Source organism: Schistocerca cancellata, chromosome 4 (genome assembly GCF_023864275.1).
Source record: "Schistocerca cancellata isolate TAMUIC-IGC-003103 chromosome 4, iqSchCanc2.1, whole genome shotgun sequence".
NCBI classification, from domain to species: Eukaryota; Metazoa; Arthropoda; class Insecta; order Orthoptera; family Acrididae; genus Schistocerca; species Schistocerca cancellata.
Window position 1 is genome coordinate 558,347,281 of NC_064629.1, and position 26,675 is coordinate 558,373,955.

Sequence of the window (26,675 nt, forward strand, 5' to 3'; positions counted from 1 at the left end):
ATACACAAACAATTAATCAGTACTTAGCTTTCGATGCGCCGCTACAGCTGCAACTGGTCAGCGCAGAATGTAAACACAGCTAAGAGGTTACGTTGCTCGATACGAAACACAAATATCAGGTCACAACACAAGAAAGGCAGAGGTGAATGAGAAACCACTAATATGTCACTTATATAGTAAATATTATCACAAAAACCGTTAAAATATGTATCTGAAACCTAAAAATATGTAAAAACTTAGAGAGCGATCTCACACGCAGTCACTCGCTTATGACGTCACAACAACAGTAACACCCGAGCTATGTGCCGGACATACATCATGTTGGAAGTACATCGCCATTCGGTTATGCAGTGAAACGTCTTGTAGTAACATCGGCAGAACATTATGTAGGAAATCAGCATACATTGCACCATTTTGATTGACAATGATAAAATGGGGCCAATTATCCTTCCTCCCATAATGCCGCACCATATATTAACCCGCCAAGGTCGCTGATGTTCCACTTGTCGAAGCCATCGTGGATTTTCTGTTGCCCAAAAGTGAATATTATGACGGTTTACTTTACCGCTGTTGGTGAATGTGCCTCCAAGAACTGTATACGAAGGCAGGAAGGATATCCAGTATGCTACTAACTGCCCAGATAGTCACACAAGGGCAACTTCCTTTGGTAGCAATAATATAATTTAACATGGTCATAACAGTGACTTGCCGGCCGGGTTGGCCTAGCCGTTCTAGGTGCTTCAGTCCGGTACCGCGCGACTGCTACGGTCACAGGTTCGAATCCTGCCTCGGGCATGGATGTGTGATGTCTTTAGGTTAGTTAGGTTTAAGTAGTTCTAAGTTCAAAGGGACTGATGACCTCAGATTTTAAGCCCCATAGTGCTCAGAACCATTTGAAACATTTGAGCAGTGACAAAAATATCACAGGACTATATAGAGCACGTAATCGTGTGGAAATGTTAATCGGAAGGGAGAGTTGGATCCTGGTTTTCATGTATTTCCAATTTAGTGAGGAGATCGATGAGTATCTGCTAAAACTAAAGGATATGACTCATCTAGGATTAACTAACCTCTTGTGTACTCCAGCGATGCAAATGCGAAGTTAGTATTGTGGCATAGCCGCCTGACTGATGGTCGTGGAAGACAACTAGAAGAAGACATTACAGAACTCATCCTATAGGTACCGAATGCACCTCACGATCCGCCAAACAGCGAAGGGAGGGTCGCAGCAATGTCAAATATTGATGACACTCTAGCAAATACAGCAGTGGCGCGCCAGCTTGAGGGTGGAATGACATCAAATGACCACAATATCATACACTATGCCGCGACTGGAAGCGAAATCCATGTAGCCACAGAAAACGTCTGCATGAGACCCAAATACAAAATCTAGGGCGCTAACTGGGAAGAACTAAGAAGAGTGTTTCAGTATCTAGGAAGTCCATCGCTGGGTGATAATGTAGATGTTAAAATGCAAGAACTAACAGTGGCTACGCATAGAACAACGGAGGGATTGGTACCTGTCATTCTAAAGGAATACCTTGCATCTGGACCGTGGCGCTGCAGAAATTAAGATGTGAAACAAGAAGAGCCAGAAAGCTATACTGGGGCAGCATGACCCACGAAGAAAGAGTCCCTAGTCTGCATAGATACAGGTATGTTAAACAACGATTTCAGGAATATAGTCTGCGAGAAAATACAATCACCAATAGTCTTATCCATACTCAAAAGGAATGATGGGACGGTAACAGAAAGTTGGGAACAGTCAGCTGCCCTATGGTAACGCCACTTCCTAACGATAGGGAAGGAGGCGAGACAGATGGTGAGCGTAGGTTACGAAAAATGTTATGGGAAGACTATAGACACAATAAACTTCTGTACCCCCTAGCATAAGAAGAAAATAGGCAAATAATTTTAAGACTGAAAAAGAAAATGTAGTGTCACCGCCAGACACCACACTTGCTAGGTGGTAGCCTTTAAATCGGCCGCGGTCCGCTAGTATACGACGGACCCGCGTGTCGCCACTGTCAGTGATTGCAGACCGAGCGCCGCCACACGGCAGGTCTAGAGACACTTCCTAGCACTCGCCCCAGTTGTACAGCCAACTTTGCTAGAGATGGTTCACTGACAAATTACGCTCTCATTTGCCGAGACGATAGTTAGCATAGCCTTCAGCTACGTCATTTGCTACGACCTAGCAAGGCGCCATTATCATTTGCTATTTATCTTGTGATGCCTGTACCGTCAGACCGATGTTCACTAATTATGGATTAAAGTTAAGTATTCCAGAAGCTACGTATTATTTTTGCTAGTATAACTACTTTACCTGTTCCAGACCTCACGCCAGCCTGCGTGAGCTTAAACGCGTGCCTCTCGGCTTCCTCATAGTGGCTTGGCTGTCTTGCCAAGTCACAACAGAAAATATCTTCGGGACCGGACGGGATCCCTGCCAAAGTAATACAAGCCCTATGTAACCAATTAGAAGGTTACTTGCGGGGAATGTACAAGGATTATATCTTGAAAGGAAGCGTCACTGCACCGAGGAAGAAGGCTAAAGTGGTACTAATTAGTAAAGGGGAAAATGGTTCAAATGGCTCTGAGCACTATGGGACTTAAGTTCTGAGGTCATCAGTCCCCTAGAACTTAGAACTACTTAAACCTAACTAACCTAAGGGCATCACACACAGCCATGCCCGTGGCAGGATTCGAACCTGCGACCGTGGCGGTCCCGTTGTTCCAGACTGTAGCGCCTAGAACCGCTCGGCCACCCCTGCCGGCTAGTAAAGGGGAAGACAAGGATCCAGTGATACCTAAATCTTATACACCAATATGTTTTTGAACGTTCTCGGCAAGATATTTAAAAATTATTATGCAAAATATTACAACATAATAGACTGTTACACGGGATGAGCCCTCAGCAGTATGGCTTTAGAAGAGGCAGGTCAACAGAAGACGCAATAAATGCGGCGCCCGCGATAATGACAGACACTCATGCCACGTACGCCCTAGCGTGAGAAGAGTTCAACGAAGAGTACTACCAATTGTAAGATTAACGCTTTCGATAACCTGTGGTGGCCGTCTTTCTTTGGTCGCCTTAGGTATTTGGAGTGTCCAGAAGCGCTGTGAAACTACCCGTAAGCGGACTGTTAGCATTTGCAGATGACATGCAGTTCGTTGTAAGTGATGACTCCAGAAGAATTACAGAAGACAAATGTAATGTGACGCTCCATGAACTTGAGAGCTTGTGTCGAAGTGTTGAACTATCAGTAGCATCTAACAAGACAACGTACCTCCTGCTAAAAGGAAACCTAGTAAGAAATCCTAAAATAAAATTAAATGATGTAACAATTATGAGAATCGCAGTAACGAGATATCTAGGGACATTTCTCGGTGAAAGTCGTAACTTTGCACATCATATAGAGGAAGCAGGCAGAAAAGTTACAAACGTGATCAATAAAATTATAACCAATGCAAATAGGCATTTCGGCTTCCGTTGAGAACAGAGTATACCACCAATCTATAAGGCATCAGTCGCAGGATATGGTACGAGCGTTTAGGCTCACAGATTGTTGCTAGTGAAGCAACCCTCATTAGTGAGAAGAGTTCAACGAAGAGTACTACCAATTGTAAGATTAACGAGCGCTTACTGCACTACCCCCGAATGACGCTTTGTTAGTAATTCTACGAATATACACATTAGACTTGGAAATTAGGTAAAGGGGAGCCTTTTACTGGTTAAAGGAAGGCAATCAAATGGAATTACAAAGGATTCTTGGAACTGAGGCTATTAAAAAAAGGCAGTAAAAGATCGAAATTACAAGTATGTGAAAGTGAATGGGTCACTTCAGGCACAGGCAGGAGAACATACGAATTTCTCTCTAACATCAGGGAGACATTATAAAAAGAGATTTCCCAAACCATCGAATGGATTGATACAATACTTGACTGGCTATGGCCCGTATGCTACGTATCTATACAAAATCAGAGGACAAATGAATGATAGCTGCGACTGCGGCAATGTGGACACACCAGAACACAGGCTGTGGGACTGCGCACTCTGTGAAAACGTGGATATTAAGGGTGTTGGATCACAAAGCAGCACTGAGGAGCTAATCGATCTGGCGCATCTTGGACGATACAGCAGCCGCAGTATCCAGGAAGGCCAAGGAAGACTTCACGAGGCACTCAACCATAAGTCAGCAAGCTGCCATCCAGGCTAGACAACATACTCTACAAACAATCGAATGAAATAGTATCCCAAGAATCTACAATTGTTGGTGCAAGTGATAATGGAAGTATGAACTTTAAGACGAAGCACTGACGAGTGGGATTACTTGCTAAGGTGGAAACGCTGCTGACATACTGCCCGACGCCTAAGGAGACAGTGGCTGTTGACCGGAATAGTATGAGGGCGGATCAAGTAGCGGAAAAAACCTACAAATTAAATGCACCAAAAGAAATGAACAAGCAGAGAACAAATTCTGTAGTGCTTGTGGGTAACTGGTTTACGGTTTTATTGTAATTTTTGAGTAGCAGAAGCAGTTGCATATTTTAAAAATTAAGTATCAGAAATAAATAGTTAATACATAATTATTACTGTCCAAGGAAATGTGATTTGTGTGACCTGTTTTAGTTTTTCAGATAATAGCCTGTAATTAAGAAGGATAAATAAGTAAATAAAATAAAATGGTCTAACACGCCACTTGTACAGAATTTTGCACGATATCCTTCAGGAAGACATCCAACAACTCTACCAATCAATGACAAGCCGAATAACTGCTTGCATAAGGGTCAGAGGTGGACCAGCGGACTATTGACTTGCTCAACCTATGAAGCTCTTTCTCTTGGATAAATTATCCAATTTTTCTGAAAATGTAATCATTTGTTTGTGTGTACATGTACATCACATGTACCTATTTCCATCCGATTCGTATAATTCCTTGTGGTGACCCCCCCCCCGCCCCCCACTGGACACCCGAAGCACGAAAAAGATGGCTTGAGCCCTACTTGTCGTCAGGACACCGTTCAAGGAGGTGATGGACGTATTCTAGTGTAGGGGATTTTTATACGGGTTCTTTCACGGTTTCTCACTGGCGAACTACAGCCAACTAGCCGACCATGTGCGTCATGCAAAAGACTTATACCAGTAGTTATTTAGTGACAGGACTAGCTCAGCCATTAATGTTGTCACCTTTCTACTTTCGCACGCCCCCATCTCCATGCAGCATTGTCAGATGTCAAGCAGGAACTTACGATACGACGTTGTGATTGTTAAAATCACTGCTAAAATGTAGCTCAGCCACATTTCCCTATGGAAAAGGACTGAAATGACATGTTTTAAAGGAGCATCTGAATTATTCTACAAAAATATTATAAAAACGATAAATATAAAAATATAAATATTAAAAATTCGTGGTTATTTCCCCTGTAAGGGTGTCGTCCTACAATGTGCTTCAACAAAATCCGACCAGTCTGTAAAATAAACTAAAACGAAATGGCATGTGCAGTTCTTGAATATAGGCAGTGCCACCCCAGCTCACACGCACAGTCCCTATACCTCCAGGGAAAACACACACACACACACACACACACACACACACACACACACACACACACACACACACATGTAGCGCGATGAAAACCTTATGTGCATAATCAAGAAATCAAATGCACTCTCAACAATGATCGAAGATAATGTACATCGCTACGGAGATGCCTGGGAAATCTGAATGTCGATAGTATTACTACATTTGAAGTAGGTAACTGCAGGCTGATATTATAACAAAGTTATAAAATTGAAAAAAAAAGGAAACTGTTTGCGTTTCCTGTAATCTGTTAATACATTTTTTATTTTTACCGCTATGTATTGTAGTCTCATATCGTACCACAGAGCGACGTGGTACAGTGCTTAGCACTCTGGACTCTTGTTCGGGAGAACGACGGTCCAAATCCGCAACCGGCCATCCAGATTTAGGCTTTCCATGATTTACCTAAATAGCTCTAAGCAACTGCTGGAATGGTTCCTTTGGAAGGACACGGCCGATTGCTTTCCCTATTCTTAAAACATTACGACCTTGCGATCAACCTGTAATGACCGCGATGTCGACGGGACGTTAAACCGTAATTTTCTACCCTTCTTCAAACTGTTTCAATATATCCAATTTGCTACCTATATCCTTTACGTGCAAAATTGTGAGGTCTTCTTCCGTTTCCAATATACTTTCATGGTGTACAACCTTGCATGGCTACTGCCGACTTTTCGAAATTACTAAACCGTAAAACGTACCTGTGTTTCTTCAAGTTGAGGCAGAAGGAACAATGGGGAAAAGCGTCAATATTAGTGCATTTGCACTGTGAAAATTGGTTGAGTTGAAGTTTTAACACTGATTGAAGCAGAAAAAATATTTGTTGTTACTGAGATCTTCAGTCCAAAGACTGGTTTGATGCAGCCCTTGACTCAGACATGTGGTTGCTTGTATGGCGCTCCACTTCACCTGACCACAGTCTTATTCAGAATGTCTGGGACACTATCAAGCGAGATTGCACGCCTTGGACCGAACTTTGACCAATCTCCGTTAATTGTCGGAGGCTGTTGGGCGATAATGTATGAAGATGCCTCTCCAACGATTTTCATATTTCAAGTATTTCATGCTGCGTCTGCATGTCGCTACCATCAGGTCGAAATGTATGTTGCTACATGCTACGAGCTAGGTGTCTCCTCTCATACAAGTGTGTGCAGAAAAGGAGCCAATTAAAGAGCAAGTCGTTCTTTTAAAATTTGCACTACTTTGATATTAATTTACTTCACATACCTTTATTCCATCATACAGAAGCATAGCACAAGCCAGAGCCTCTATTACGTTCAGTACGATGCTGGTGATCAGAAGCGAATATGTATCTGAAATATACGTCAAAAGGCAATAAGTTTCATTTACTTTTTTAATAGTACAACTGAGATAATATAACAAGACACACCAATCTCTGCTTCGTTAGAAAACTGTTTTCATTAAATTACGAAGAAATAAAATTAAATACGCAGATAAAAATATATTAATAGTCATAAACATAAATATGCAAGCATCATTACAACAGGAAAACAGACATTTAAAATCTTAGCGAACTGCATAACCTGTTGAAGAACGTATAACATTTTCCTTTCAGAATACTCATGGTCAGTGATCTCTTCACGACACTCAGAGCCTCCTGGAAAATCTGCCTCCCAAAGAAGCTTCCATGTATTTTGAGTACAACATCCGTAATGAGACCTCGCTCCGCAGGTCTTAAATTACAATATGTTTGAGATAGCTAGTACAAACCTACGGTTTACACATATTCAAAGATAGCAGTTAAATTATGTCGGAAATCAGAAGTGTTCTTGCATTGCGAGATGATATTCTTAAAAAAATTCTGTTTCCGTAAATCGCTCGTTCCCCATTGATCGGTCTAGCTGCATAATTCTACACTACGTGATCAAAAGTATCCCGACACCCCCGAAAACACACATGTTTCACATTAGGTGCATTTTGCTGCCACCTACTGCCAGGTACTCCATATCAGCTACCTCAGTAGTCATCACACATCGTGAGAGAGCAGAATGGGGCGCTCCTCGGAACTCACTGGCTTCGAACGTAGCCAGGTGATTGGGTGTCACTTGGGTCATACGTCTGTAGGCGAGATTTCCACACTCCTAAACATCCCTAGGTTCACTGTTTCCGATGTGATAGTGAAATGGAAACGTGAAGGACAAAAGCGTACAGGCCGACCTCGTCTGTTGACTGATAGAGACCGCCGACAATTTAAGGGGGTCGTATTATGTAATAGGCAGACACCTATCCAGACCATCACACAGGAATTCCAAACTGCATCAGGATACACTGCAAGTACTGTGACAGTTAGGCGGGAGGTGAGAAAACTTGGATTTCATGGTCGAGCGGCTGCTCATAGCCACAGATCACGCCAGTAAATGCCAAACGACGCTTGGTGCAAAGAGCGTAAACATTGGACGATTGAACAGTGGAAAAACGTTGTGTGGAGTGACGAATCTCGGTACACAATGTGGCGATCCGATGGCGGGGTGTGTGTATGGCGAATGAGCGGTGAACGTCATCCGGCAGCGTGTGTAATGCCAACAGTAAAATTCGGAGGCAGTGGTGTTATGGTGTGGTCGTGTTTTTCATGGAGGGGGCTTGCACCCCTTGTTGTTTTGCGTGGCACTATCACAGCACAGGCCTACATTGATGTTTTAAGCACCTTCTTGCTTCCCTCTGTTGAAGAGCAGTTCGGAGATGGCGATTGCATATTTCAACACGATCAAGCACCTGTTAATAATGCACGGCCTGTGGCGGAGTGGTTACACGACAATAAAATCCCTGTAATGGACTGGACTGCACAGAGTCTTGACTTGAATCGTAAGAACCCCTTTTGGATGTTTTGGAACGCCGGCTTCGTGCCAGGACTCACCAGCCGACATCGATACGTCTCAGTGCAGCATTCCGTGAAGAATTGGCTGCTATTTCCCAAAAACCTTCCAGCACCTGATTGAACGTATACCTGCGAGAGTGGAAGCTGCCATCAAGGCTAAGGGTGGGCTAACACCATACTGAATTCCAGCATTACCGATAGAGGGCGCCACGGACTTGTAAGTCATTTTCAGTCAGATTTCCGTATACTTTTGATCACATAGTGTATTTGAATAATGTATTTTCCATATTCTTACCACCGAGTTCTGTTACGAGACATTAATAAATGGCCATTTGATCCTTTAGCGTAATCCCCCAACCAGGTACTCCCACTGCAAAGTAACCCGATCAGCAGCTGCTAATGTAGACTGCAAATCCAACGCCTGCACTTTCTATTAACTGAAATTTTGTTGAGTGATGAAACCTTAATTTTCTCTTTGAGCCTCGGCTTAATTTCCAACAACAAGTTAAGAACACAATTATGAGTTACATTATGCTTTTAAACCAAAGTATGAATCATCGATGATTTGTGATGAGCTGCATGTTCTTCTTAGCGTCGTATTCATCGTATATCCAGGACATTGGAATCTAATTGGGAGAAAAACGAAATATTGTTATTTCGGTATAATGATAATTATTATTTTGGGACTGTCTAATCACAACTGAATGAAACATAATTTTTGTACCATACGCATTTTGCCTTTATTCTTTGCAAGGCATCTTCATAGACAGATTTCGTGGAGTTTATCTACATGCTGTGTTTTTATTTTTTGTTATGGCTGTTCTTCTTCGGATGGTTACGATTTGAAATTTCGTTTTTTTCAGCATTAGGAATTGAGCACACGTTTTAATGTTATATATTTTGTAATTTTTTTCACCCTGTACACATTTATTCAGTGCCATCCTCACTTTTTGTTCTACAGTTTGCTCGATATGTCGAATTAATTACTTCAGGTAAAGGCGGGGTGGTTTGTACTAGGCCTGTATATTTTTTCTTAAACTGTAACATCACGATGTGTCCAATATCCTCGTAGAAGTCGTCCACTGGTGAATGAAGGTACTCTATTACTGATACTACTACTACAACATGAACCGACATTCATGTCCTGCACTATTTTACGTAAAACGGTGGTTTCGCGGAAAACTAGTAGGGCTACCGGGAATATTTAATAAACGAGGAGTATGATTCAGGTTCTGCCTCGACACAATGGAGGTTCCAGGCAGAGGTGCATGAAGTTGATACATATCGCTATTACAGCTACGAGGGAAATATTTATTAATATTCATGCAGCTGGCGCACGTAATCACTTTTTTACTAACGCAAATTCTGTACATAAGTGCATTATTTTACAGTTAATAACGGTGGTTAACATTAACTACTTTCACAGTGTGAGCCCATAAGAAAATCCACTACCACGCACTCGGTCCCCAACGTGATGCCTACACTAAAACCATCATTACACAGTATACTGATATCCCTAAACCCTACCTCCCTTTTGCTTCCTCTAGTACAATGAAAACTTTTCTTAGTCCTACACCCAACCCTCCAGAAATCCCAGAGGTCCCTTCATCAACCAGATTACCTCCAGATCCAACCAGCGTTTTCTTAGGCCAATCCTCCCAATAATTAATAGGAAGAACCATCTACAGCTACCGACCCCATCACTTATGCCTCAGCATTTTTTTTTTAGGTTTCACGGAAGAATCCTTTTCGACTGCAAGTCATTGTGACCCTTCTTCCACTCCTCTATTTCTTTTCTAACACCCAAATATAGTTTTCTCTTTCCCATCACTCCACACCACATTTTGAATGTTTCTAAACCACTGTTCTATACGAGGAGCGTTCAGTAAGTAATGCAACACATTTTTTCTCGGCCAATTTCTGTTAAAAAAAGTGCAATTTGTTATTGGACATCATCGAGTATTCCCGCTTGAGCCCTTAACAGTTTCAGTAAGTTCCGATAGGTGACGGCACTAAACGTAGCTCCCAAATGGCGTCTGTAACGGGCGTTCCAAGCAGAGAGTTGTCACTGATTTTCTTTTGGCAGAAAACCAGAGCATCGCAGATAATCGTAGTCGGTTGAAGAATGTCTATGGAGACCTGTCAGTGAAAAAAAGCATGGCGAGTCATTGGACGAGGCGTCTGTCATCATTGCAACAAGGTCGCGCAAACCTATCCGATCTCCAGCGTATCGGCCGGCCGCATGCAGCTGTGCCTTCTGTAATGTTGGACCGTGCGGACGCCTTCATTCGAGTTGATCGACGGATCACGGTCAGACACCTCGCTGCTGACCTGGACGTCTCCGTTGGTAGTGCTGGAACACTCGTCTACTAGTTGCGGTCCTCAAAGGAGTGTCCCCGCTGGGTTACTCTCCGCCTAACAGGAGACCATCAAGAGCATCTGTTTGGCCCAATGAAGGATGCAGTCTGCAGGCAGCGGTAAATGGATAATGGGGAGGTTATTGATGCAGCAACAGGTTGGCTCCGGCGTCGACCAGTAAAGTGGTACAATGCGGGCACACACGCTCTCCCAGTAAGGTGGCGTAACGCCGTCGCATTGAACGCAGCTTACGTTGAAAAATATGGTTTTGTGGCCGAAACAGTGGGGAGTAACATGGTGTATTGAAATCCTGAATAAAACCAGCCTACTTTCAGGAAAAAAGCGTTTCATTACTTACTTAATGCCCCCCGCATACCATAAATCTCTTTGAGTGAAAAGTTGGTGCAATTGTTACCAATTACAGCTCATATCCCGCTCATGTGGACAAGGCGAATGTCGTAACGTGCATCACATTTAGTGAAGCTACCGCAGTTTGTTAACGGATTTACAACCAGATCACACAAATACTGTTGCTGATAGCTGTAAATTAAACGTTTGACGCAAAACATGTGATAGTAGGTTGGTAATGTTAGCCTTGAAAGGTCGGGGCATGCCTAGGACTTAAATTGAGATTTAATACCACAACCGATACTGTGGCACGTAAAGCCCTAAACGTCTATCACATTTTACATTATCCATACGCGTTGCCCACTTCATCTTTAAAATTACCGAATTCCACTTCCTGCGCATTCCTACTCACTGATACTCACAAACCACATCCCACCAATATCACCAATAGCAGAAAGTCAATGGAAGACATCAATTTTGAAATACATCACAATCAAAAACTTTTGAAAACTCCAAGGAAGTTGTCTGTATTTTAATTTCTGTAACAGTATTTTAACAATATGTTAATATTTTAAAACAATTTTTATCATTTTAAACATCTTCCGAGGAAGAATGGATATAGGTACTATCGCTAACAGCACCTTCAGCCCATGCGGGCCGAAGAAGACGAAATAACTATAAACAAGAATAACAGTGATTGCGACTTTCTAAATCAGAACAATCTGGACTGTTACTGTCTCCTTATAATCATAAATAGTGGTAGTGTGCTATAAAATAAAATTATAAAAAGTCTTAAATTTGCTACGAAAAACATTCGTCTGTAGGAACCTGCTAGTAACAAATGATGACTTGGTGCAAGATGTGTACAATTCGAGCAAAACGATCTTCTGAGCTACAAGCGGTAATCTTGAACTGGGAGACTGAAAAATAATTTAAAAAATCCGCTACACATAATCAAAATTTTAAAATTTCAACTGCTCAAAGGAGGGGCTCCCATACACACATTGTCATTACCGTTAGGACAGCTTGATGCATTTCTTACTATTCTATGTGGTAGTGATGCCGCTGAATCAGAAGAAATAGAAGTGGAACTTCTTTGGTCAGAGAAAATGAGAATACAGTTTATCAAGTCCGTGATGTCAGATTATCGCTTCAGGAAAATCATAATATGTCTCAAGTTTGATTTATAGTTGACACGGTTGGAGCGACTGAAAAAACGATATGCTTGCTCTCGTATCAGATGTGCAAGAGTGTCATAGCAAACTGTCAAAACATTTGCATTCCTTGTCCTTGTCCTGTGTTGATGAGCAGTAGCTGCCTTCGATGTATGTGTAGAAATACTGGATGGCGTTAGATAAAGATTCTGAATGTATGCTAAATCAATTTCCATGTGTTTGTAAAAATGAAACTTGTCGTGGTAGTGAATGTCTTACTGACTTTGTAGTGAAGAAACTTGTGGAGCCATACTTAAATAAAGGAAGAAATTTCACGTATGACAACTACTTCACTTCAGTTTCACTTGCACGGTATTTGAAAACAAATCTGACAAGCGTGTTTGTTACAATTTACAAAACTGGAGGTGATGTGCCTGAGTGTATGAAGAAAGCTCGCGAAGACGTATACATAACTGTAGCTTTCAAAAAGACACTATGACGTTCACAGAGTACAATGGAAAGACAGGTATGATTGTAATAGTTCCCAGTTCCCTGCATCCAGATGTACGAACTGACAGTGACATGTAACAAAATCTGCATATGTAGTAAATGATGCTGAACAGATGGTTCGCAAGTACCCAATGAAAGCTGATGGAAGTATGTGGCCCGTTCATATTTTTATAATATTCCGGATTTAGTAGACATCAATCATTGGATAATCTACAGAGATGAAACAAAGAGCAAGATGACAAGGCTCGTTGTGGAATTGGCACAGATTTTACAGAAAGCACGGCCAATTTTTAGTTTTCTGCGTCTGCGCTGATTGCAAAGCTTAGTCTGCAGACAACTATGATCTGAAGGTATCTAAAAGGAACTTATTTACTTACGCAGACTGTAACGTTTAGCTTTAAACAATGTGTAAGAAAGTGTAGTCCTCTATTACGTTATGGTAACATACTGAGTCTATATTACATCTTGCTTACTTATTGAATGATTCATTTTGTAATGAAAGCTTTTTGACTTGGCAGTATTTCTATAAAAACGTAAGATTTCGTTTTGATATGACAACCAGTTTTCAAGTATTTGGATTTTGAAGTTGATTTGGACAAAATATATGAAAATATTCCATGTTTAGAATTAAAACAAAATAACAGACTATTGGAGTAACTATTTGTTAGAGAAAAACTCATCCTCAACATTAAAAAAGACTAAGAACAAGCTGTGTACGTATCGACTAGAGATAGGACATTTTTTTCCCGATCTTGGTTCTATGGAGTTAGAAAAGCCCGTCGGTTCTAGTGCTACATAGTCCGCCAGTAAAAATACTGTTTAGATAAGACATATATCTACAGAAATTCTTATGATAGTTGTTCTGAGCAAGTATAACCGTTACTCATCGTTGGAGCCTACAGAAGTATTTTAATTATGGATATTATGAAGTGATATATCTGACGTCACAGCCAGGAAAATGTTTACACATAGGAGTAGCGTTCCCTTCTTTACGACAGATCGTGACGATGATTGACCAAGAGCAGATCATGTTACTAGAGGTGGTCCAACCTTAGTGCTGCAATAAACTGATTTTGTAGTTGATCTGATGTTTCAAAATAAAACCGTGAACAGTACTGTCGGAAGTGACTGTGACAGGAGCACAAAAAAATATTTAGCATGGTGACAAAAAAAGCTTATGCTGGTTAACTGCGTCATCTCTCTCCATTGCACTGGTAAGTAGGGCTATTCTCACTACATTGCTGAATATACAGAAACTTTTGTGCCTAACGGTATTGCAATACCCAGGCATTTAGTATATGAAGTCCCGCTTGATAGAATATTTAATACAGGCGTCGTTGAACGCGCGCGCGCGTGTGTGTGTGTGTGTGTGTGTGTGTGTGTGTGTGTGTGCACATATAATGCACGCTTGTTGTTTTACCTCTCTCTGGTGTCGCTAGTTCGTAGAGAGTACGGAGGGGAGCGATTACTCGGAATTATGGCTCTCGTGAATGCTCCTTAAATTCTGGAGTGACGCACATATCTCTTTGATTTTGAATGTTATACTTGTGTAAATCAACTTAATTGTAGTATACAGAGTCCCCCAGAAAAATGTATACACTGTTTGTCAGGTACTATCGAGATATCGATATTGTCGTTCGATTTGAATTAGGATTATGTTGTAGTATGGTCTTTGGCTCAACAGACGTTAGTACATTCATCTTGGTATTGAAAAAACAAGAGGGCTGGAGCACGTTTGACATTCGAGCAACGAAAATGTATTGTGAAGTGGTTTTTCAAGTTTGATAATGCCGTTGAAGTGCAACGTCACTGGAGGCGGAAGTCTGAAACATAACAGCCAACCCGCCTAACAATTAAACGGATCACTGACAAGTTTGAATTGCATGGAACCATTTGTGAATTCACAAAGGAAGATCTGGAAGACAGCGTACAGCTACAAGTCCTGCTTCGTCGGCTCTTGTGTGGGAAACGTTTGTTAATTATCCACAGAAGTCTGCTACGCAATGTGCACGTGAAGTGGGAGCTAGAAGTACAAGTGTACGAAGAATTCAGAAAGCTGCAAAGTGGAATGCTCACATTCCACGATTACTGCACGTGATTAATGATGACGATCTTGATCGCCGAATGCAATGTTGCAAGTGATATCAGCAAATGGTAACTGATGACGAACAATTTGTGACGAAGTTTGTGTGGAGAGACGAGGCACAATTTGAACTTAATGGATCCGTGAATCGGCATATCAGTGTGTCCTGGGCACCGGAAAATCCGCATGTTTATGTGGATAAAGCGGCCAATCTACCAGGGGTTCATGTGTGGTGTGGACTATCATCTAGGGGCTTAGTAGGACCCTTTTTCTTTGATGCTACTGTCACTGGAGAAGTGTACCTGGAAATGTTGCGCACATCAATTTTGCCAGGTATACCTGCGCTTTATGGAGCTGATGAAGAGGTCTTCTACTAACAGGACAGGGCGCCTCCACACTACCACCTATCCGTACGAGCTTTCCCGGATGACAATTTCCCGGGGCATTGGATTGGACGAAGACGGCCCATTGAGTTCCCTCCACGGTAGCCAGATCTTACACATATGGACTTTTACTTGTGGGGAACTGTGAAAGATAACGTCTATCCACGTAAGTCACGCACGCTGGAGGAACTTCGCCAGGAGATTAGAGCGACATGTGCAGCTCCACTGTAACACTGACTGGCGTAGTTGCGGTGACCGCTCGTCGTTCTGTTATGTGTATAGCCGCCAACGGTGAACATTTTGAACATTTAAAGTAACCATGTGCTAAACTCAAGGTTGTACAACATGTGTGATCAATTGTTAAATGTAAAATAAACACATAAGTAATACTTCTCGTTCCTTAAAGTGTGTATACATTTTTCTGGCGGACTCTGTTGTCCGCTTTTAACACACGAGTTTGACACTTATTTGTTGGCAAAGTAACCTATTCGCTGGTCTATAACTACATTCAAAGTGTACGAATGTGTCGCCAGCAATATCGTAACGTCGGAACTTGGGCTGTGAAAGTGAGGCAGGGGACTTTTGCATTCTGGAGCGTCGCTGAATGTGCCAACTCGCCGAATCAAACAGGTGGGTTCGCCTTAGGACGTGATTGTGCGTACCTCTAGCTCAGCCACCTACTACAATACTGGCCATTAATATTGCTACACCAAGAAGAAATGCAGATGATAAACGGGTATTCATTCGACAAATATATTCTGCTAGAACTGACATGTGATTATATTTTCACGCAATTTGGATGCATAGATCCTGAGAAATCAGTACCCAGAACAACCAGCTCTGGCCGTAATAACGGCCTTGATACGCCTCGGCATTGAGTCAAACAGAGCTTGGATGGCGTGTACAGGTACAGCTGCCCATGCGGCTTCAACACGATACCACAGTTCATCAAGAGTAGTGACTGGCGTATTGTGACGAGCCAGTTGCTCGGCCACTATTGACCAGACGTTTTCAATTGGTGAGAGATCTGGAGAATGTGCTGGCCAGGGCAGCAGTCGAACATTTTCAGTATCCAGAAAGGCCCGTACAGGACCTGCAACATGCGGTCGTGCATTATCCTGCTGAAATGTAGGGATTCGCAGGGATCGAATGAAGGGTAGAGCCACTGGTCGTAACACATGTGAAATGTAACGTCCACTGTTCAAAGTGCCGTCAATGCGAACAAGAGGTCACCGAGACGTGTAACCAATGGCACCCCATACCATCACGCCGGGTGATGCGCCAGTATGGCGATGACGAATACACGCTTCCAATGTGCGTTGACCGCGATGTCGCCAAACACGGACGCGACCATCATGATGCTGTAAACAGAACCTGGATTCATCCGAAAAAACGACGTTTTGCCATTCGTGCACCCAGGTTCGTCGTTGAGTACACCATCGCAGGCGCTTCTGTCTGTGATGCAGCGTCAAGGGTAACCGCAGCCATGGTCTCCGAGGTGATAGTCCATGCTGCTGCAAACGTCGTCGAACTGTTCGTGCAGATAGTTGTTGTCTTGCAAAAGTGCCCATCTGTTGACACAGGGATCAAGACGTGGCTGCACGATCCGCTACAGCCATGCAGATAAAATGCCTGTCTTTTCGAGCTAGTGATACGAGGCCGTTGGAATCCAGCACAGCGTTCCGTATTACCCTCCTGAACCCACCGATTCCATATTCTGCTAACAGTCATTGGATCTCGACCAACGCGAGCAGCAATGTCGCGATACGATAAACTGCAATCGCGATAGGCTACAATCCGACCTGTATCAAAGTCGGAAACGTGATGGTACGCATTTCCCCTCCTTACACGAGGCATCGCAGCAACGTATCACCAGGCAAAAAAATGGCTCTGAGCACTATGGGACTTAACATCTTAGGTCGTCAGTCCCCTAGAACTTAGAACTACTTAAACCTAACTAACCTAAGGACATCACACACATCCATGCCCGAGGCAGGATTCGAACCTGCGACCGTAGCAGTCCCGCGGTTCCGGACTGCAGCGCCTAGAACCCCAAGACCACCGCGGCCGGCTATCACCAGGCAACGCCGGTCAACTGTTGTTTGTGTATGAGAAATCGGTTGGAAACTTTCCTCATGTCAGCACGTTGTAGGTGTCGCCACCGGCGCCAACCTTGTGTGAATGCTCTGAAAAGCTAATCATTTGCATATCACAGCATCTTCTTCCTGTCGGTCACATTTCGCGTCTGTAGAACGTCGCCTTCGTGGTGTAGCAATTTTAATGGCCAGTAGTGTACTTTTGAGAGTCCTTTTTTTGTAGTGACGTTCTTTTTTTTGTACTTTTCACCTAATTGGTAACTTCTATTGCATAACTAAGAGGTTGGTGCTATGTTACAAGATAAAAGCGACCCAACATCAGTAAAACGCACATTTAGTCATAGATAAAAATTCGTTTAACATCAGAAAATACTATTGAAAATTTGAAAAATTACGATTTAAAAATTATTAAGTACGTCGGAAATAGTCACCCTGCTCATCTATAGTTTTGTAGCGTGTGATATCCAATCCAAACTTACTTCACCCAAAAATGTAACTTCGATTGTTTCAGTATTCTGAAAAACATTTTCCTTCAGTAAGTCTAACGTTTTAGAGTTATTTTCATACACTTTTCCATTTAAATATTCGCATAGATAAAAGTTATAAGGAGGCAAGAATGACGAACGAGGCAGCCACAAACCTTTCCTTACTGTACGTTCTTAATGAAGGCTTCATGAATACGTGACAGCGACTGACAAGACGTGTGGCACGTATCTCTTATCTTCTTGGAAGAAGAAGTATTGCTTCCCATGTTCCTTTAACTGAGAGTAGAACGTTTCGAAAATTTTAAGACAAATGTCTGTATTGGCATTGGTTTCAAAGAATATCTGACTGATAATTCAACAACCTGAAACTGCGCACAAAACTTCAATTTTTTGATCATTAAGAGGAATCTGATGCACAACGTGAGGCTTTTAAATGGCCCAATATCAATTTTACTGACTATTCACATGGCGAGAAAGGAGAAAGCAACCTCTACCACTCATAAAATTCAGTGTCGGGTCAAGTTCGTCATCCACAACCTTTTTAAGCAACCGCTTGTAGTGATTGGCCTCTTTTCATTATCAGCTGGAACTAATGTTTAAACACATGAAACACAGTTGCGGTTTCAGACGTAAGGACGTAAGATCAGAATGATAAAACGAACGTTGAACACTTGTCTGTTGTGAAAGCCGCCTGATGATGATGATGATTGGTTTGTGGGGCGCTCAACTGCGCAGTCATCAGCGATCGTACACATTCCCAGTCTGTACACGTTCCAATCTAGCCTCTTCCATGAATGATGCGGGCAGAGAAAATCCCCAACCCGGCCGGGAATCGAAACCGGGACACCGTGATCCAGAGGTAGCAACGCTACGCGAAAGCCGCCTGACAAGTTTTTCGGGTTAGAAATAATTTCCCGCAAAATGTTTGCTGCCGTTTCAGGAGTTCGAACTAAAGGCTCACGGTTCAGCTTAGATTAGAGACATCGACACCGGACTGCCTTTTAGTCATTAACTTCTGAACGTATCTTTATGTAGGAAGACTAGAGTTCAAGAGAGTTCATGAAAAATTTCATTTGTCTTCTTGAATAACACATTACGGATGAAAGATTCAACTATAAACATCCTTTGATTTACAATAAGACATACTATACTTAATTAACTCAGAGAATGACGAAAAGACAGTCACAGGACTTTCAGGCAACACCTCAAGCTGTGACAGTTAACCTCGACCGTCACGTGATTTCAGGTCGGACTAGCGGGAAGGAGCGAGTGTGCTTTTAGTTTGGAAGTACTATATTACATCTACATCGACAAACACACTAAAAACCAGCGTAAGGTGCGTGGAGGGGGTACGTTGTATCACTGCTAGTCATTTCCCTTCCTGTTCCAGTCGCAGATAGAACGAGCAAAAAGCGACTGTATATATGCCTCCGTACGCGACCTAATTTCGCTTATCTTATGTTCGTGGTCCTTGGACGAAATGTACATTGGCGGCAATACACTCGTTCTGCAGTCACATTCAAATGCCGGTTCTCCAAATTTTCTCAATAGTGTTCCTTGCCTTCTCTACAGGTATTCCTTTTTGTCTTCACGAAGCATCCACGTAATGCTTGCGTGTTACTCGAACCTACCGATAACAAATCTAGCAGTCCACGTCTGAATTGCTTCGATGTCTTCCTTTAATCTGACCTGGTGATATCCCAAACACTCGGGCAGAACTTGAGAATGGGTTGCACTATTTTTCGGCATTCGGTCTCCTTTTCAGGTGAACCACGCTTTCCTAAAACTCTCCCAGTAAACTTAAGTCGACCATTCGCCTTTCCCACTGCAATCACCATATGGTCGTTCCATTTCATTTCACTTTGGAGCGTTACGCCTTGATATTTAGTCGGCCTGACTGTGTCAAGTAGCGCACTACTAATGCTGTATTCAAACATTACGGGACTGTTTTTCCAACCCAACTGCATTAACTTCCATTTCTCTACATTTAGAGTTAGCTGCCATTCATTACACCAACTAGAAAGTTTTTCTCAGTCACCTTGTATCCTCCTTCAATCACTTCACGACGACACCCTCACGCATTACATTCAAATCAAGTGGCAAAATAGGATGTAGAGGATTGAATTTGTCCTTGAAGAACAGAAATTATGTGGCTGAAAATTCAGAGTGTATTTTATCTTACACGCAAGCCGCAGGACATTCATATCTGTGGAACGTTGCATTAAATAATGGGTAAGTTACGCTCTCGTTTGCTCGTCGTCGATGAGGCATTAAACCCCAATCCTCCTTCCATTTCACTACATCGAATCGTAGCTTCCATTTCTATAGTCGCAAAACCTCCCACTTCCACAAAACGTGATATGCAGAAAGACCAGCACGTGAAACTTCCTGGCAGATTAAAACTGTGTGCCGGACTGGGGCCTTTGCTTTTCGCCGGCAAGCCATCCAAGCACGGCTCACGACATCCCCTCACGCCTTTACTTTCGCCAGTACTTATCTCCTACCTTCCAAACTTGACAGAAGTTTTTCTGCATACCTTGCGAGACTATTACTGGTGGAAGAAATGATGTTATGGAGAAATAGCTTACTCACAGCCTGGGGGATTGTTTTCAGAACGAATTTTCACTTTGCAGCGGAATGTGCGCTGATTTTAAACTTCCTGGCGTATTACAACTCGATAGAAAGAGAAGATCCAACTAAGTGCGGCGCGTTTCGTCGTATGTTCGTTTAGTAAGTGCGAGAAAGTTACCGAGATGTTCAGCAATATACAATGGCAGAGGCTACAGAAGAGGCATCGTCCATCACAGAGAAGATTTCTGTTGAAATTCCAAGAAGAGTCGATAAATATATTACATCCTCGTACGTAAGTCTCGCGTTATCACCACAACGAGAAAATTAGAGCTAGTACAGACGCTTACCTGCAGTCGTTCTTCCCACACACCACTGACGAGTTGAACAGAGGAGGGGCGAAAATAATTGTGGTGTATCAAGTATCTTCCGCCACACAACGTAAGGTGGCTTGTAGACTATAGATTTGCATGTAGATACGTCCAGATAGGGATGCAGCAGCAGAAAGTCGCTCTCTGTGGTGAACAGGCATTACGTAGTTTAGAATTCAGTGTGGTTTTCCGTTATTACAAAGAGTACAGTGGGCTTTTCAGCTAGGTGGGACTCACACATAATATCAATGGAGTACAGGTGGGGGTGTAACAGCAGTGAGTTGGTCTCATTGCTGAGTAAGTGCTGCAGTGAGGTCTCGTTATTTAGTTTTTGATTCTGTTTGGCTCTCTATTATTACTGAGAGTGTGGTGGCTTTACAGCTAGGTAGGACTTACACATGATTTCGACAGAGTCCAGATATGTGTGTGGCAGCAGCGAGCTGGGCTCAGTGTTGAACATATGCTGCAGTGTGCGCTCTTCGTTATTCTGTGTGGTTACCTATTATTGCAGAGAGTAGAGTGGATTTTCAGATAGATGGAACTTACAAATTAACTCCACTCTGTGAGTGTTGCAGCGTCAAGTTAGTTCGGTGGTGAATATGTGCTGCAGTGTGTGCTCATTGTTATTTAGTTTTGGAATCATTGTGTGTCTCTATTATTAATGAGAGTAGAATGGCTTGCAGGTAGGTGGGACTCACACATAATTTCCACAAAGTCCAGGTAGGAGTGCAGCAACAGCAAGCTGGGGGCAGTGCTGAATGTACGTTGCAGTGCGTGCTCATTCTTTTTAGTTTTGGATTCTTTATAGTTCCTTATTATTAGAGAGAGTACAGTGGCTTTGCAGGTAGGTGGCACTTACACATGATCTCGACGGTGTCCAGGTAGGGGTGCGGCAGCAGCGAGTTGGAGTCACTGCTGAACATGCGCTGCAGCGTCTGGTCGTTGGCTCCACCCATGTAGTCCCCTGTGTGTAACCGGTACGCCATTGTCGCCAGCTGCACCAGGCTGGCTGCCTGCCGGCACAGTATTTCGTAGGGTTATTCATTTTATGTGAATGGTGTTTGAAGTATCGGTAATATCTCACATGCTGAGTGTAAGCCAAATAGAAACTCTCTGGACACAGGAAGATAGGAAGAAACTGGAGCTTAAGTTTTCTGTATAATTAGAGACATTTTCTTTACATATACGCATGTTTGGCATGACGTTTCCGATACTATTTGATTTCAATATAAATAAAAATGCAACGTAACCAGCCACTAAAATTTGCGCCGCCTTTCGGAGGCATTGATCCTTTACCAATTGGCAATTCCGGTGTTTAGCTCAGGTGCAATGCTTCTGGGAAACCAATGATGTCGAAATATTTGTCTTCCTGTGTATCTTCGTTGTGTAATACGAGAGCTGTTTGGAAAGTAGGTTCCGATCGGTTATGAAATTGAAACATTGTGGAAGTCCGATGAAGCTTTGCACATACGAAGGGGGGGGGGGGGGTCGATACGTTTCTAGCCTAACAAATAAAGAATGACAGAAATTTCATAATAAGAATTTATTTATCAATATAATACCCCTGTACAGTAGTATACTTTCGGGCACGCTCAGATAACTTCTGCAAAACCATCCAAATAAAAGGTCTTCGAATTCGAGTCCAACCAAGCGTTCATAGCATCAATCACTGCATCATCATTGTCCTTTGAGATATTTTGTTAGGTTTGTGAAAATAAAAGTCTGTTGGAGCCAAATCTGGAGAATATGGTGGATGACGTAACAATTCAAACCCGCAGTTACGCAGAATTTCCAGCGTTGCGAGGGCTTGTGCACCGGTGCGTTGTCCTGACACAAAAGAACTGCGCTCGCCAATTTTCCGCGCCTTTTTTTCTTTATCTCTTCTCTCAAACGGCTCAGGAGAGTGCAGTAGTATGATGCATTTTTAGTTACGCCCTTTTGAAAGTAATCCACCATACCCTTGTGCATCCCAGACGACCGATGTCATCACCTTACCGACTGATTTTTTCACCCGGAACTTTTTTGGGTAGGGGATGAAGGATGTTTCCATTGTTGTGACTGTTGTTTTGGCTCAGGATCAAAGTGGTGAATTCACATTTTGTCCATTGTCACATACCTTGCGAGAGAGCCGTCTTCATCTCCTTCAAATTGGTGGACGATTTCTTCACAACACCGAGATAAACTTTCTGTATTCCCAAAATATCCACAACCATGCCACGAGCACGCCCATGGGAGATTCCAAATGTGGTTTCAATGTGCTGGAATGTTGTTCGATGATCCTGCAAAATCGTATCGCGAATTGCAGCCACTGTTTCATCAGTGGCAACGGTGACAGGCCTTTCGCTCCTTGGCCCATCTTCCCCACTTTTAAAGTCGGACACCGAGTTTTTAGCTGTTGCAAAAGACGGAGCACTGTCCTTAAGTGTATTCCGCATGTCTTCTGCAATTTCTTTGGGCGTCATTCACTTCAAATGAAGATATTCAATCACAGCACGGTCTTGATTCTCTCGATATTCGCCATTCTGCTTACACTACGGTATACAACGCATCCTAGCGGCAAAACTAAGGGCCACCATAAAAGTAGGTGTTGTGGTCTGTGTGAGACATTACGGTAACTATCACGGCTTGGAACTTTTCGACCGCCCCTCCTATGTGTTGGACGGCGCCTCTAGTATGCCCGACGATCGCGTCACGTCGCTCTTTTCAGTTCTGAGTGCACGGTGAGCATGGAAAGGTGCGTAGAAAATAGTGTCTCCCTCCAAGTATGACGGTCCGGTGAGAGATTTCACCTGATGTCATTCAGTCCACATAATATAACTGTCATGCTGTTCTTGCTTCGTGACATTTCTCAGCCACACTCTGTACGGGCAATGGAGATGTTCCTGCAGCATTTTCGATGGGAAATGTTTGATCACCCACAATACAGCCCGTAATTGGCTCCCAGTCAGTTTCACCTCTGCTGCCATGAACTGTTGGCTGTGAAGCCAACGTTTTGGCACAGATACTGCGCTGTAGATCAGCGTAGAGAACTGACGGAAAGCACAGGCGACTTCCTGCTATGACGAGGGTATTGGAAAATTGGAAAGTTGGTACGACGCTAAGATGATGATGATGATGATGATGTTTGGTTTGTGGGGCGCTCAACTGCGTGGTTATCAGCGCCCGTACAATTACTCAATCTTTGCTCAGTCCAATTTCGCCACTTTCCTGGATGATGATGAAATGATGAGGACAACACAAACACCCAGTCATCTCGAGGCAGGTGAAAATCCCTGACTCCGCCGCGAATCGAACCCGGGACCCCGTGCTCGGGAAGCGAGAACGCTACCGCGAGACCACGAGCGGCGGACACGACGCTAAGACTAATGTCTAAGTCGGAGAGCTGACTATGTAGAGAAGTGGCTGGAAGGTGTAGCTAACGGCTGCAAACAAAACATTTTTGATTTTAACAGTGGTTTCCATTTCGCAACCGATCGGAACTTACTTTCCCATTAGCCCTCGCACATTTGGTAAAGTATGTAAACAGTGAATGTGTTAAACTTAAATATTTTCCTGTCGAGGAAAGTACGCAACTAAGATTTATGTGGCTCTTAACCTAATAGCTTTCAGCTGTTACCTTATTTTGCATAGGTAGAGATTTCTGCGGAAGTTACAAGGAACCAGTTAGAAATAATGCATTTACTGTTAGCGGCGTACGTTTATTGTTTCAGTGGACGGACTATAGAATGTTTCTGAACATCAGCTTGTGACGTCCAGTCTCAAAGGTAACCAACACCCAAGATCGATACAGCATGTATTTAAAGAAAACTGAATTTGCATCCTCACTGTGGCTCTACTAGCGCCACTGTTATGCGACTGGCGGGAAATGTGAATCTACATAATCCTTCAGATGTGCCTAGAAACACGCCTACCAACTTTCGTTTATGTTACATAACTCCTCCTTGGTGTCAGGTTTCTTTTTCCTTCAGCGCATTTCACAAGTGAAACAATGCTGAGAATTGAATTGGATCCGTCAGTAAACGTCTCCTTCCCAATCAGTGGTGGAGTAAATTAAGTAATTTATCTCGTATCACTAGAAGCGCATGGATTCCGGATGCGGAACCGCCATGGTCTTCTCGCGATGACCCAGCTTCACGGAGGACAAAATTATGGGGCGTTTCGGAGCCATTGTTTTCATTTTTGAACGACGAGGAGTTTTGAGTTGCTAACGTGTATTTATACAGTGATCTTCCATAACTCGATATCTAATTGAATTATCGATTTCTCTGATTGTTATTTGCTTTCAGACCACTATATATTATATTAGAATTTCAGTATTACTATCGCGCACACTAAACGTTTACTCGCTTATTTTGTCCTGCTAGTGTTAGAGTAATAATTACAACTGTTACCATTCTCTCTTAAAGTCACAAACGCATATACTCTCTCTTTCTCTCTCAAACTCAAACACACACACACACACACACACACACACACACACACACAGACACACACACACACACACACACACACACACGCACGCACGCACACACAAACCACTGTTAATCCAATCACAAGAGAGAGATGTAAATAGCCAGTTGAGGGTTCTCACAGTGTGTGTAATTTAACAGATGTTAGCGCTTTTAACAAAGAGTGGGATGCTCTTTAGCCCACCTGGACGTGTACATCTTCACCGAGAATCATTTGTCATTTAGACTTCAAAAGATTCCACATCCCATGGTAACTACGTTGACTGTGTGAGTATCTGGCGGTGCGGACCTACTGAAGCTACGACGGGGCCAAAAATTGCCCACTGAGCGTATCTGGGCTTCCTTTTTACAAGAAAAGCACTTCGCACATCGTTGGAAACGATATGGTGTTTGGGAGGCTTACATTTAGAGTGCTGAGATGTTGAAGACTTAGCCTGACGTAAGAGTTTATACCCACGAAATTTAAAGAACTGCATTGGATGCATCAATGATGAAATATATAGAATTGTATCACTGAAAATGAGCAAGAAATTTTGAACTTGAACGTGATGAATTTTTTGTGCAAGTGCAAAATTGTGCTGGATAGCCATTCGAGACCGGATACACTGCTTACCCCAGACAGTCGCCTTAGACAAGCACGACATTCGACTACACCCCTACGATGGAACCTAACATTAAATGTCAGTTACATTCCCCAATTTTTTCGAACAAATAATGAAGGCAACTTCTCACACTAGGCAGGAGATCTAATATTGTTTTCAGCGTTATTTTACTCTGCAGAAGATAGAAAGGAATGTTCACTGAGAGACTGACCAGGTACCAGAGCGCTATGAGGATGGTTCCCGTGCGCAGTGAGCAGCCGCAGCAGCAGTCTGCCAGCATCATGGTGTTTACTTGGGTTCGCACCGTCATTACCAGCTGCTTTCTGGATCACCAGCGTAGTTTTCTGTGCTTTCGTCTCGTCCTCTTCTATTCGTTCTGGAACACAAAGCAAACAGAGCACGGTTAGAGACGGTAGCGTTGATCTGGAGACCTACGCAATTAAAAAGACGATTGTTAGCACTATTACTAAAATACAGGCTGGTCTGTAAGTGCGGAACCACCATTATAAACTTAAAAGAAATTTAAAGACAAAAAATGTTCAAATGTGTGTGAAATCTTATTGGACTTAACTGCTAAGGTCATCAGTCCCTAAGCTTACACACTACTTAACCTAAATTATCCTAAGGACAAACACACTCACTCATGCCCGAGGGAGGATTCGAACCTCCGCCGGGACCAGCCGCACAGTCCATGACTGCAGCGCCTGAGACCGCTCGGCTAATCCCGCGCGGCAAATTTAAAGACAAGTAGCATGAGATGGAAGAGGGGGGGAAAAATCTGTGAGGCTATATTACCAACGTAGTAACCATTTTGGAAGCCACCATTC

At 42.9% G+C, this 26,675-nt stretch overlaps 1 protein-coding gene across 1 annotated transcript in view; it reads right to left on the reverse strand.

Annotated features, from left to right (window-relative positions):
• Positions 1 to 26,675, reverse strand: part of LOC126183744 (lysosomal-associated transmembrane protein 4B-like) — a 159,452-nt gene that overhangs the window by 17,199 nt on the left and 115,578 nt on the right. Inside the window, exons 2-4 of the mRNA XM_049925959.1 lie at positions 26,060 to 26,224; positions 21,637 to 21,790; positions 6,813 to 6,898 (exon numbers count right to left, since the gene is read on the reverse strand). Coding sequence (XP_049781916.1) covers positions 6,813 to 6,898; positions 21,637 to 21,790; positions 26,060 to 26,158 — 339 coding nt within the window. The 5' untranslated portion in view covers positions 26,159 to 26,224. The remainder of the gene's footprint in view (positions 1 to 6,812; positions 6,899 to 21,636; positions 21,791 to 26,059; positions 26,225 to 26,675) is intronic.